This window comes from Elgaria multicarinata, chromosome 7 (genome assembly GCF_023053635.1).
Source record: "Elgaria multicarinata webbii isolate HBS135686 ecotype San Diego chromosome 7, rElgMul1.1.pri, whole genome shotgun sequence".
Classification (NCBI taxonomy): domain Eukaryota; kingdom Metazoa; phylum Chordata; class Lepidosauria; order Squamata; family Anguidae; genus Elgaria; species Elgaria multicarinata.
Window position 1 is genome coordinate 82,551,979 of NC_086177.1, and position 14,248 is coordinate 82,566,226.

Consider the following 14,248-nt stretch of genomic DNA (forward strand, 5'->3'; position numbering starts at 1 on the left):
GATCCCTGAGTTGGGCCCCACCCCAAATCGAAACTGGCCGGGCGTCTTCTTAACTCCTTGAAACGGAAGATCGGAAGGAGGAGAATTTGGAACTTTTGGCCGAAGCGCGCGAGGAAAACTGGTTCGGACGCCAGCAGGTGCTTTGTCTGGACTGGGACGGGCTGGGCCTGGGGAGAGGGAGGCGGTCAAAGAGGAATAGGCGATGAGCGCGAGAAAGAGGGCGCCGCTCAGAGGTGGGTGCAGCGGAAAGAGAAGTTGATCCCCGTAGAAGTTAGAGCTTCACGCCGAGGGAGGGTTGGACGCTGTAGAATTTGCAAGAGCCGCCGCTGAGTAGGACACCGAGAGGGAGAAAGAAACTACGATGACTCAGAGTCGCTGGGAGAAGAGGGCGATGTGATGCAAAGGGAGACAACAGCTCTTGGCAGAGTCGCCCGTGAGTCTTGGGGGTCGCTAGAGCTGCCGCGCTAAAGAAAGGCGCCTCCGCCGACACCGGGGACGGGGGTTTGCGCGCCCTTTGCCCAGGCGGAGAGGGAGAACGCTCCGCCGCCAAAGGAGGGGGGCTGCTGTCTTCCACCGGGCGCACCCGGGGACTGCCAGCGGGCGCGCCCTTCTTCGCCCAGGCCGGAGAGCTGCCGCGGCTTGATGGCTGCTGACGCCGGCATGAGGACCAACGGCGGAGGCACCTGCGGCCCGAGCGACTCGCCCTGCGACTTAAGCTACACGCTCCCCACCATCTCCTCCAACAAGCTCCCGGACCTCCGCTTCATCAGCCGGGGCGCCTATGGCACCGTGTCCTCGGCGCGTCACGCCGACTGGCGGATCCCAGTGGCTGTCAAGTGTCTGCAGGGCCCCCTGCTAGACAGGTAAACAGGTGGTGGGGGGGGGAGGCTTTCTGCGCGGAGGGCTTTTCTTTTCTTTTGCAGCTCTGAAATCTGGACACTTTATTGCGTTTTTGTCTTTCTCCAAAGGGTGATAAGTACGGGCTTCCCACCCCTTCCTTTTTAACTCAGAACACAATGGCTGCATAGGGATTTGAACCCAGGACTCCCCAGCCTAGGGGCCAAAACAGATACTACTTTACAGCTGTGTCTACTAGCTACGTTGTTGCTGCTGCTTTTTACTATACAGTAGGTGCAGATACTACTTTATATCTGCCTACCAGCTACCTCGTTGTTTAGGTGCAGTGGCCCTAATACCCCCCAAGCTAGGGTCCTGATCCTCATACTCATTTTTTATTTATTTTTTACAAAAAGAGCCACGCCCCCTCTCTCACTGCAGGCCTTGTGAATACTACCTTTCCCCCCAGCGGTTCGAGTAGGAATGAAAAACAAATCCGCAGGGTTTCTTTTGGAGTCATAACCTTCTTCTTGGTTTATGTTGGACTGGATTTTAAATCTGTTTTTCAGAGATTGTTTTAAAAAGTTATTCCTTCATGCCTGCTCTCCCAAAACCTTTCGGGCAGCTTCCCCCTCAGCCCCCTGCTCTCCAGATCTGTTGGACTACAACTCCTAAGTCAACATGGCTGGCTGAGAATTCTGGGAGTTGTAGTCCAACAGATCTGGAGGGCACCAGGTAGGGGAAGGCTGTAAAAGGAAAGGAGCGATTAACCGTGTAAACTCAGAAGTAAGTCTCATTCAGTTCAGTAGAGCTTACTCCCAGGTAAGCAGGTACAGTATTACTACCTAAATTTTGAAACAAAATTGTGCAACACAGAGAACATTCCTATCAGTGTTTACTCAGACGTTACGCTTTTCAATGGAATTTACTTTCATGTAAGTGCATATATGGTTGGAGCTTCCAGGAGTGTGCCCTGTTGAAGGCAGCAGTATTTACTTTTGAGTAAACTTGTGTAGGGTTGGAGTCACAACTCCCAGCATTCGTCAGACAGCATGGCTGGCTAGAAATGCTGGGAGTTTTTCCTTTCCAAACATGCATGGAGTTACACCCTTACTTGACTAAAAAACCCATTAAAGTCAGTGGGGGGCCTTCTTCCAAGCAGGCTGTGGTTAGGATGCTACAGTATATACTCTAGTACAGGGCCAGGCGGACTTAAGATCTGTGGGATCTACTTGGTTTCTTCCTTAAATGCCTGAGCTCCATCAAGTGGAGCCAGATGCAGAATAGTAAAGTTTCCCTGTGAGCATACACTCAGCCCAGGAATTTTGTTTTCAGTACCAGAACTGAGCTATCATACAAAATTCCACTTCTGGTTTTCACCCCCAGCTTATTTCCATTTTAGCAGCCTAATTTGGAAATGAGGCGGGATTGGGGGGGGCACTCTGATTGTTGCTGCTATTTAACACTTGGGAGTTAGTAATGTGGAGGAATTTGGAACTCCATTCCCCCTTGGTGTCATGTCTAGCCCTGCTCCCCTTGGGTTTGGGGAAGGTGTTTCAGGTGATCAATCAGACTCAGACTCTGAAGTAGAAGAGACAGTGCCAGAAACATGCCAGATTATACCAGTGGGGGAGACAGCCCCCACGGGCTCTTCACCAGCTGGGAATGAACCTTCTCCAGAGCTTATCTCCTCAAGCGTAAACAACACACAATGGGAAGCCAGTATTCTTCTGAGGGGGAGGGCACGGAGAGGTTAGCTGATCCTAGAGTATGAGGCAGACTAGAACAGGCGGAGCTAAGGGAAGGTGAGAGAAAGTCGGCCCAGCTGGCATCTCGTCAGAAGCTGCATCACAACCAGTCTCTCTGAAGTTAATAGGTTTGGGGGAAAGGCTTTCCATTTTTCTTGAAAGGACAATGGTCTCTTAGTTTTCACAGTTTTGCTTAGAGGAAAGTTCCTAGAGATTAGACTCCCTTCAGGTGGGAAGAGATGTTTATTGCTTGAATAAAGCTTTTTGGATTACTTAGCAGACCTTGTTGTTTTCTCCCAAGAAGGCGGGAGGTCTTGGGAAACAAGGCACTTAGTTAGGATCGTTTGGTGGGGGTCAAAGATTCTCAAGACAGCATCTCCTTCTGTAATGAAAGTTTATTATGAGCAATTGCAAGGAGTCTGCGCTCAAGGACGAGCCCAAAGTGAGACTGCGTTTGATACAATGGTCCACAAATTTCTAGGTTTGTGGTGGAAACCAGGGGAAATCTAAACAATTGATTCTGAATGGCAAACTTATAAACAAGCTATCTTAATGAACTAGGTGTTGCTGAACTAAGACTTCTGTCAACATATCCTGTATTAAATTTTAATCTCAATTGGTCCACCTTAGTGTTGATGAGAAACTGAGCACTGATACTTGTATCCTTACATGACTTTTCTGGTTCCTACCTTAATCATGCCAAGTGATTCCATTCAACTTAATAAGCCTACTTAGTCATATGAGTTTCAGAGTAAAATGAGAATCATGCCGCTGTCTGGTTCTGAACTGCTAGCTATCCAGTAGTCCAATTAAAGTAGCACAGGTTATGGGTGCATATAAGGGTGAAATGAATACTCGGAACAATCAATTACATGTCTTTTTTTTATTATACGCTGAGCAAATATTAGGACTGCAATCTGATTAAGGATATTTGAATCAATCATGTGGTTAATTTCTCAATTAAATTTGCACATGAGTGAAAATATTTCTGAAGCAAGAAGTATTTTTAAATTACACATTGTTCTAGCAGGTATCATCTGAGAGGCATTCCTTCCTAGTGTGTGAGAGAAGAAGAAAAATGCCTCTTTTAAGATGATTTCCAGAGGGATAGCTGTGAGTCTGTTGCAGAAAAACAAACAAGAGTCATGTGGTACCTTAAAGGTCAACACATTTGTTGTGGCATAAGTAAATTTATGCCAGAATAAATGTGTTAGTCTTTAAGGTATCACAAGACTCTTAGTTGTCTTTTAAGATGGTACTTGCTGTCTGCAGCTTTTATATACATTTATAAGCCCCTGATTAATCAGCAGGTGCATTTATGCCAGAATTTTATTCTCTACATTGTGGAATGTTTGGTCACCCATCTAGCTAGATTACTTCTTAAATTGTTAATATAATGCAACATACACATTTAGAAACCACATACTGGGCCTCTAGACGTCTGCAAACACAGTAAAAATAAAACCATAATTTGGGGAAGTGCAGTCTAACTCAGGGGCAGTTGTAAAACCACTTCTGGCTATCATGAGCAGATGCAAAGGAAGGCAGAATTCTTGTGCCTTAAATAATTATGCAGAGTAGTTTTCAATAATTGTGATACAGCGGTGAAAAACAGCTACATCTTCTTAGATTCCCTCTTCTGTGCACCCACAAGAGCCCTGTCCTCTCAAGTGGACACCATCCAAAAGTCTACTGCTTCCCCAAAAGGCTATACCCTATGCTGCTCCTTCTACCTGGAACTGCCTCTCAGAATACATCCATGAGAACATCTTCCTTACGTCTTCATATCCCGCCTTAAAACACACCTTTCCCATCAAGACGTTGGAACAAGCTGTTGAGAGCCAATGTGGTTAAAATGTTGGACTGGTGCTCAGGAGGTCCAGGTTCTAGTCCCCACATGGCCATGAAGCTCATTGGGTGACTTTGGGCCAGTCACAGACTCTCAGCCTAACCTACATGACAGGATTGTTGCATGGATAAAACTGGGAGTAGGAGGACCATGTAAACTGCTTTGGGTTCCTTGCAAGAGGAAAAGAAGTCAGGATGTAAATGTAATAATAAATAAAACAAACAACCCCTTAAATCCCATGCTCTACTGCAGGGGTGGACAATTTCTCGCCCTCCAGAAGGAGGACAGGGCTCCTGCATCTTTAACAGTTGTAGAGAAAAGGGAATTTCAGCAGGTGTCCTTTGTATGCATTCAGCACCTGGTGAAATTCCCTCTTCATCACAACAGTGAAAACTGCAGGAGCCCTGCCTAGTGTGACCAGACACAAAAGAGAGCAGGGCTCCTACAGGGCTCCAACACTGAAAACTGCAGGAGCCCTGCCTAGTGTGACCAGATACAAAAGAAAGCAGGGCTCCATTGGTGAAAACTGTAGGAGCCCTGCTCTCTTTTGTATCTGGTCACGCTAGGCAGGGCTCCTGCAGCTGTCACTGTTGTGATGAAGAGGGAATTTCATAAGGTGCTGCCTGCATACAAAGGACACCTGCTGAAATTCCCTTTTCTCTACAACTGTTAAAGATGCAGGAGCCCTGTCCTCCTTTTCATATGGTCACCACCATCCTTCACCATTAGCTATGTTGGCTATGGCAGATGGGAGTTGTAGGCCACAAGTTGCTGACCTCTGCCTCCTATAACAAAGTGTAAGCACATGTAATTGAAGTAATTGCATATTCTTCCCCAGTTTACCCCGCCTCCATTTTCCGCCTTTCTGCTGGTGTTCCTCTTGCATCTACTCTCAGATTGTTAAGACCCTTGGGGCAATGACCTGTCATACCTGTTCTTTGAAAAGGGCAGTGTACATCACTGGCTTGTCGTACAAGGAAAGGATTGATTCTCTGGAGCTTACAGTGGGATCTGGTCCTACCACTCCACCACTGGCAAGAAACAGCAATTGATACTGCTGTCTGATACTTGCTCCCTGCCCTTGCTGTGACCCAGCTCTTCTGAGCAGGGGCTATCATGCAGCTCTTGAAGATTATTATTAAGATCTTGAGGAGGTAGTGGAGTCCCCTTGTAGCATCCTAAGAGCCCAGTTAAGCCTTGGACTATATAATGGAAAATACTAGCTGGGTGTGGTGAGTATGGACTTGCCTTGCAAGATTTTGTTTTAACTGTGGTGGCACCATGGATAATGATTGGGATTAGGCTGTCAGATACTTTCCAGTGCTTTATTTGCCGCAAGAGATACTGAAGTAGATATAGAAATGTTCTTTCTATTTTAAATGGGTTTTTAAACAATTAAATTGAATGATTAAGACTTTTTAAAATTTAAATTTATAACATTTTAGATTGAGTTGAAAAATATATATTTGTGAGCATTCTGGTTTAAATTGAAGTCTAAATGCACGTGTTTTAAACCCGTAATTCTAATCCCTTAATATTGAATTGGCAGCCTTCTGTGAAATATAGCAAGATAAAGGCTATATTTAAAAATAAAATAAAGTTGTTTTGCTTTATGTGTTTTTGTGGACAATATTTTGATCTGCTCCTGTGGTTTGCTAATTTATTTATTTTTTGTTAAGCTTGAATTTGTTAGTCGTCTTTGAACTTTTTTTTTTTTAGGAAATGGGTTGAAATCTTTCAAATAAATAAGAACATTCTGTGCAAGTAAATGAGCACATGTGGGGATGGGGGGTCAAGTATTGTAAAGTATTGAAGGTCAAGTATTGTAAAGATGGCATAATGCAGCTTTTCCCCTAGTGCCCTGTAGATGTTTTGGATTTCAAGTCCCATTAGCCCCAGCCAGAATGATCGCTGGTCAGGTCAGGAGTGCTGGGAGTTGTAGTCATCTAGAGGACATCAGGTTGGGGAAGCCTGACATAATAGGTCACAAGCTGTGTTGTTGTTATGATGTGTTTTTAAGTAGCCACAGTCTGGCGATACAGGCCCTGGCTCCAGGAAATGCCTTCCTGAGGATCATGTACTGTGGATGATCTTACATATGCTAATAATGGTCTCATTCTCTGAGTGTGGATTCTTATGTAGCCGAAATAGCATCACAAAGTTTGCAGAAGTACAAAAAAAAAAAAAAAAATAGAAGACAGCCAAATCAGTCCAACGAGGATGGAGTGCTGAGCGTGCTCAGTTGGCACAGAATGCTGAGTGAGCATTGGTGGGGGGGGTACGGAAACTCCGGGATGGGGAACTGGAATGGAGTATCTTGACAGGCTGAAAACCTGAATAGGAGTGTCCCATGTTGGAATATTTTCTTAAGGGGTCTTTTATACCCCTTAACTACTGGAGTTCTGTAAATTGCTCTTGAATTATAAGTGTTTGCTCTACATTAACAAATGAAAAAAATTCATTTTCATCTAATGACAATAAACTCCAAGTAACCAGCCTATGTTTCTGGAAGGTATTGGGCTCCAAGTTGCCCTTATTGACAGATTTATACCTGACATTTCTATATATAAAAAATGGCCCTCTAAGCAGGCAGAGACACAAGTACATATAGATGGGCTACAGTGAGCAAAGGTTTTGGATTAGAAGTTCGCTCATGTTTCTAGGTTGGAGACAAAATTGAGGGAAGGCATGACAGTTATGTAATATAGGAAGATTTATGTAATATAGGAAGTTTACCAGAAAGCAACTTTAGAAAGAAGCATCCCTTCCTAGATAGTATAAATGCTCTGCTCAGTTAGAGTTGAACTAGTTAGTAAATTACAATGTGAAACTGCTGAATTTCAATTCAATAATGTCTCCTGTGGCCTAAATCAGGATAAAGGTTTCCTCCCTCCTAAGTCACACTACATGTGTTAATTAGGTTACCAATGCCAGAATATATGTGCTATCACCATCAACTGTTTTGTGTATGCCAACTTTTAATCAGGTAATTGTCACTGTCTGTACTTTCTGCATTTCTTTTCCCTCCAACTTTACTGTCTCCTTTGCCGTGTCACCAACCGTGTGTGTGTGTGTGCAGGATAACATTTCATGCATCTGATGGAGTGGACTCTAGTCCACGAAAGCTTATGCCATAATAAAATTGTTAGTCTAAGGTGCAATAAGACTCTTATTGTGTTTGCTGCTACTAATATGGCTCTGGGAACAGTTTAGTATGCACAGTTGTTTAGAAAATATATATGGTGCTCCCAAGTGAGAAACTTGATCTAAATCTAGTCTCCTTAATCAAAATAAACCCATTCTTGAGTAGATAATTCACCCAAGTAATGGCATTTTGCCATCGAGGATGTTTTGTTTGTTAAAATGGGAATGGAGCCAAACCCAACAGCGAGGAGCTTGTTAGTAGTTGCCAAGCAGCAGAAGGAAAGAATCTAAGACTTGCAGGTGTTTGGCCAGGGCCAGGAGGGAAGGGGATGTCATGAGCTAGCACAGTGAAGAAAGAATAGTCACACTGCATGGAATATGATGCTTGGTAGCTTGCTTATGTATTTTAGGGCGCAATCCTATGCATGTTTAGACAGAAAAAAGTCCTGCAACTCCCAGCCATAATGCAGGATAGACCATGGGAGAGGAATGGGGTGTGCATTCTTGCCACTGTAGGTTTTGTACTTGCATTATAGACACACATAAGCACTCCCTGATATTAGTCATTTAGGATTAAGCATTCCTTGATGTCACACATATCATGCTACAGATGCTAGAGCGCTCTGGCTCATAGGTTCCTGGCAAGTTGTAAAAGGGTTTTTTTTTTTTTTTTTTTTTAAACTAACAAAATTTAGCAGGGCCCCCTGCTGAACAGTTAACCAAAGCTAATTTCTGAAAATAACGCTGGTCATTATGGAGAAGTGTTAAGGCAGCAACATGGGTGACTCGTGCATCCGGTTATTGCGCCTCTGCTGTAAAAGGGAAACTCCGGTCATTTGCCTAATGGGCACCTGGAATGAGTGCAGCTAACTTAACTTTCCCCAACGGAGAAACATGAGCCTTCCTTCAGCCGTGGCATTGAAATGTGAGCACTGGATATGTTAGTCATGCATCTGCTTTTTTGCAACATCCTAATGAACAAACATTTTCCAGTTGCTAAGTTCATGGCACTGTGGGTTGGGGGAAAACCAGCTTTGGATCTTAAGTTGAGTCATGAATACCCTGGGTGGTTTTTGGTCTCAGCCCATCATCTGTTTTCTGATGACAACTATAGCATACATTACAGCATTGTTGTAAGAATTAATGAGAGGGCACACGAAGAAGGCTGTGCTATTTTGAAAAGCACTGAAAGTGAAAACTTTCTAGACCCACCTAAACCAAGTAAGGCAGAGAGCTGATGAAATGGTCACTTCCTCTGACTCAGGGCTCCCCTGCTGTAGGACTGTGTTCATCTGGAGCCAGTGATAAATAAAAGGGAGGTATCAGCCTGCTCAGATTAATCCCATGGTATGTAGAAATATTTGGGTTGGGTGGGTTAGCCCGCCCCCTCAAAAAAGAAATAGCCCCACAAGGACTGAGCATGCCCAGTGGCTTCCAGGAATTATGGAATTTGCTCATAGAAAACAGAAATCTTGGTCGGAAGGTGGGAGAGAGAGGAAAGAGTAGGTTGGCCTGCTCAAACCTTACAGCTTATAGCAGCCTTCCCCACCCTGGCAGTCTCCACATGTTTTGGACTACAGCTCCCATCCTGTGCCCCACCCCTTACCTTTGACAGTGCTGCCCACCTTCTCTTTGCCTTGTGTCATGGAGAGCCACACGGCCAAAAGAAACAGTTGTGGGGGTCTTGCAAGGGCTCATCCAGATCTCCCGAGCTCTCGTAAGACCCCCTACAACCGCTGCTTCCAACGCTTCACATGACAAAGCAAACAAAGGGCAGGCTGCTGCTCTAGGGTGCTGTGGGTGCCATCAGTATGTGGATGATACTCAGCTCTACTTCTCCTTGTCGGAGTCAGCTGGGGCAGTGAAGGTGCTGGACCAGCACCTGGAGGCTGTAATGGGCTGGATGAGGGATAATTAACCAAAGACGGAAGCTCTGTGGATAGATGGTTCCCAAGTCCAGGAATTGGGTAAGCGACCTGTTCTGGATGGGGTTGCACTCCCTCTGAAGGAGCAGGCACATAGCTTGGTACTCCTAGATCCATCCTTGTCATTGGAGGCCAAGGTGGACTCCGTGGCCTGGAGTACTTGGGGTCAGCTTCAGCTGATCCGCGAGCTACTGCCTTTCCTGGACAGGGATAACATAGCCATGGTAGTCCATGCACTGGTAGACTACTGCAATGCACTCTACGTGGGGATGCACTTGAAGACGACTCGGAAGTTGCAGCTAGTGCAAGATGCAGCAGTTAGATTGCTCACAGGTACATCCCATAAAGATCATATAACACCGGTCTTAAAGGAATTGCACTGTTTGCCTAGCTGGAATTCAAGATGTTGTTAATGATGTCTAGAGCCCTAAATGGCTTGGGACCTCGATACTTGAGGAAGCACCTATCCCTATATATGTGAGACAGACGCTATGGTGGGACATGGCGTTCTCTGTTGTGGCACCCTGGCTGTGGAATGCCCTCTCCCTGGAGGCCCAACTGGTGCCAGCGCTGACTTCATTTCAGCACCAAGTAAAGACATGGTATTTAACAAAACCTTTGATGGCTAAATTCACCAAGTTTGCACATTAACTGTTTTAATTGGTTTTTACTGCTTTTAAATTCTATACTGGTTTTAGCTTGATTAATGGTTTACTTTGTTTTTAGTTGTGTATGTTTTATATTATTTGTATAATTTTTTCTGTATGCAACCCTGAGATCCTATTGATATAGGGTGTGATACCAATGTTTTAACAATTAAATTAATAATAAATAAATAAATAAATAGTGAGCCCAGCTGGGAAAAACCACAACAGGAGAGCAGCTGACACCCACTGGAGGAGATGGGGCAGCGATGGCAGGCCCTCCTGAAATGGGGTGGGGACAGTGCAGTTCATCACTCTTCCCATTATGACGCCTGACGCACCCTGCTTCATGGCAGGACCGGCCCTGAACTGAGTGTGATGTTAATTACATTGCAGGTAGCTGAGCCTTATCTATCTTTTTTACTCTAGAGCAGCCTTCCTCAACCTGGGGCACTCCAGATGTGTTGGACTGCATCTCCCAGAATGCCCCAGCCAGCAGAGCTGGCTGGGGCATTCTGGGAGTTGTAGTCCAACACATCTGGAGCGCCCCAGGCTGAGGAAGGCTGCTCTAGAGTAAGTACATGCAGCCCCAATTTGGATCGGGACCACACAATGGGTAGGGTAGATTAAATTGCTTCCCCAAATACTTTCCCCATTTGCAGGATGTTCAGTTGGCATCAATGGAGATTTTAAAAAAGAAAAAAGAAAAACCTAGCCCCAGCACAGGGAGGAAGGATTCGGGGAAGCGAACAGTGGAGGGGAGGTTTAATTCTTCCCGGCGCATGGTTGTCAGGGCTGCATGCATTTCCTCTAGTGTAAAAAGAACGATAAGGCTCACCTACACACTATGTAATTAACATAGCATGTTGTTTGACCTTTATCCTCAGAACTGAAATCCTGCGAAATAGAACAAACCAACTCAGTCATAGATTTTGCGTTCAGCAGTAATTGGTGTTGGTAGTTGTTACTGCTTTACAAACTGCCTGCCTTTCAAGTTCATATGATCAGATTATCCTGCATTCATACAGGTGAAACAGTCTAAATTGCAAACAGAAAAGGTGTGTGAAGGATGATGAAACTCAATTATTGTATCTCTCAATGGACTTTCTCCAATTTTGGAACGTTTATTCAGGACAATGTATTACTTCCTGCTGAAGGTTTTCACTCAGTAATGTAGCAAGCCCTTGGCACTCTTTATTACAATGCATTAAATTCAGCTTACATTTTGGAACCGTAGGGATATAGGCCTGGTTATTAGCCCTAATTCAAGTGTGTGAAGGGGGAATGGAATTTCCCACCGCTTTCTTTTAAGAGGCGTTCACCAGGGTCTTGTCCATTGACCTCAAATTGTTGCCACTGCTAACCTTCTCATCCAAAACTGTGTCAGTTAGACAGATTCTGGATACCATTGAGTATTAAAATGAAATAATCTATCATAAAGTTTCAGAAAATACTTAAACCATTTTGTGAGTATGCTCTAACATTTTCTTCTTTTTGAGAGGGAGATGAAAATCATTCCCACTTTCAGATTTTTCTATTGATGCAGTCAGTGATCCACAAATGTTGGCTGGCCCAGTGGAAGCTGGTGAATTTGATGTCAGAGTTCTGGCTTGTTTTGATTGAAAGCCAGAGTGTCAGTGCTCCTCTGACATCAGAGCCACCAGCCTCCACTGGCCTGGCCTGGCCTTGGTAGCCAAGCCACAGTTTCTGGACACCAGAACCCTGCCTCACTCTTTCAGTGAAATCCTATGCATGCCTACTAAGAAGAAATTTGGGACTTGCTTCCAAATAGATATGTGTAGTATTGGGCTGTTAGTCCCTGACTTCGTGCAAGGTCAAGAACAATAACTCCCCCAGTTCCTGAGTTTCAAATAGTCACTTTCTGGGCCAGCAAATCTACTGGGGTCTTTCTTTCCATGGGAATCTTACTGTTTTTAAAGATTTATATTATTAATAACATTTCTATCCCATCCTTTTTTTTCTCTTGAAAGGAACCCAAGGTGGCTTGCATGATACTTCTCCTCTCCATTTATCCTCACAACAACCCTGTGAGGTAGGTTAGGCTGAGAGTCAGTGACTGGCCCAAACCATGGCTGAGTGGGGACTAGAACCTGGTTCTCCCAAGTCCCAGTCCAACACTATAACCACTACACCACACTGGCTCTCAAGATCTGCTATTGATGCCTTGCTCTACCACTGCATGAAGCAAAATCTGTTTGTGGTTTATATCTAGTTTGTTTGTGGTGATGGGTTCAGATTTCAACAAATCACACCATGGTTTAGCATTATATGTGACTTAAAGTGTACGCTTTTCAAGGTGTGTGTGTGTTAATTTTACACTTACATTGAGAGTTTACATTTCTTACAGCAGTAATGAAGTTTAAGAATTTAACGTACATATCTCTAGGTTCCAGTGAAGTAGCAGTAAAGCAGGTTTTATTTTGTTTTCTGTTCTTGTAGTGAGAGAGACAATCTTTTAAAAGAAGCTGGAATTTTACACCAGGCAAGGTTCAGTTATATTCTGCCAATTCTGGGAATTTGCAATGAACCTGAATTTCTGGGCATAGTCACGGAATATATGCCAAATGGGTCATTGAGCGAACTTTTACATGGCGTAAGTATAAACGGGGCTAGTAGCATGGCTCTTGAGCTCATGGGCAATGTTAAGTTTAAAATGAAACATTTTCAGAGAGGGTGGGGAAATAAATGGGAAGTTGTTCTTAAGGGCTGGTCAGACAAATCCTTGGCCTACTTCCCAGAATATATGAGGGAGGAGTAAGACCACGTTCCTCCTGTGGCCAGTGAAAGGGGCCTACACTGAAAGTGGGTAATTTGGGGGCAAGGCTAGTGGGGGTGATCCCATTCCTCCCTAAATGTGTGTGTGTGTATATGTGGAAGGGAGCTTGCTTCTAAAGTAGGGGCATGCAACTTGGAGCCTGCGTGCAAAACACGCATGCACGCACACATACACACATATTGGAACACCCCATGGACAGAGGCTGGGGCGGAATATAGAGTGGTTTTAGTTTTGCAGCCCTATATTGCTTTGGTTATAAATTCAAATACACAAATTATGCGACCGTATGTGTGAAACACCTTTTCCTTCTCTCTTTTTTTTTAAATAGAAAAATGTATATCCTGACCTTGCTTGGTCACTGAGGTTTCGAATTCTCTATGAAATTGCCTTGGGAGTAAACTATCTTCACAACATGAGTCCTCCACTCCTACACCATGATTTGAAGACCCAGAATATTTTACTTGACAGTGATTTTCATGTTAAGGTAGGGATGTGCCCTTACTTTGGGGCACCTGCGCTCCACCGCATTGTATGAGCTGAAATGTCTGGGTATGGAATTTTGCAGAAAAGGAGTAGGGGTTGCATGCAAGGGAAATGAGAATTGAAAAATACATACAGGCAAACAGGAGGGAGAATGGAGCTCTGCCCTTCTCTGCCTATTGCTGAGCCCAATCTCTAAACCCCTCCTGAGATTTCACTAAGAACTCTACATTCTCCTATTTCTACCCCCAAGGACTAGAAACCTATTTGGTATGTTTTTATGAAAAATGGGGGGGGGGGCACCCTGTAATCACAACATTGCCACTATGAACAAGAAAGCTTGTTCACTATTCCTTTTTCACTGGAAGCACCAATTTGTCTAAGAATTTATAAAGGTTATTTGATTTGACCATATGTTAAGCAGTAATCTATAATGCGGTTCTTCTAAAAAAATAACCCAACCTTTTTAGAAGAAGGTTACTTTTTAGAAGAAATGTTATTAGTTTATTTTGTTAAGTTTGAACTTTGGTGGGTGGAGTTGAGTTCTGCGTTAAATTTTTATTAGTATGCAGAACATGTTCCTTTGCCCTAAATATGTATTTTAAAAGGGAAGTGAGAAAGTGGTGTAAAACGTAGAGTGGGGATGCACACGTAAGTTAATTGAGCCACTTGCTGAGTAAGAGTTTTACAAAAGTGGGAGCATATATGCATGAGGACATTCCTAAGTGCTTTTAAAACTTGCCACCTTGTAGTTGTGCCACAGAAGTATTGCAAATTAAAGAAAAACATAGAAAGGAAGCTTAAAACTGGCGTATCCAGTAGCG

The 14,248-nt window shown here is 44.1% G+C and overlaps 1 protein-coding gene across 1 annotated transcript in view; it reads left to right on the forward strand.

The window, feature by feature from the left end:
* Nucleotides 1–602: 602 nt before the first annotated feature.
* RIPK2 (receptor interacting serine/threonine kinase 2) overlaps nucleotides 603–14,248 on the forward strand; it is a 29,009-nt gene continuing 15,363 nt past the window's right edge. The window contains exons 1-3 of the mRNA XM_063130917.1: nucleotides 603–863; nucleotides 12,608–12,761; nucleotides 13,273–13,428. Coding sequence (XP_062986987.1) covers nucleotides 643–863; nucleotides 12,608–12,761; nucleotides 13,273–13,428 — 531 coding nt within the window. The 5' untranslated portion in view covers nucleotides 603–642. The remainder of the gene's footprint in view (nucleotides 864–12,607; nucleotides 12,762–13,272; nucleotides 13,429–14,248) is intronic.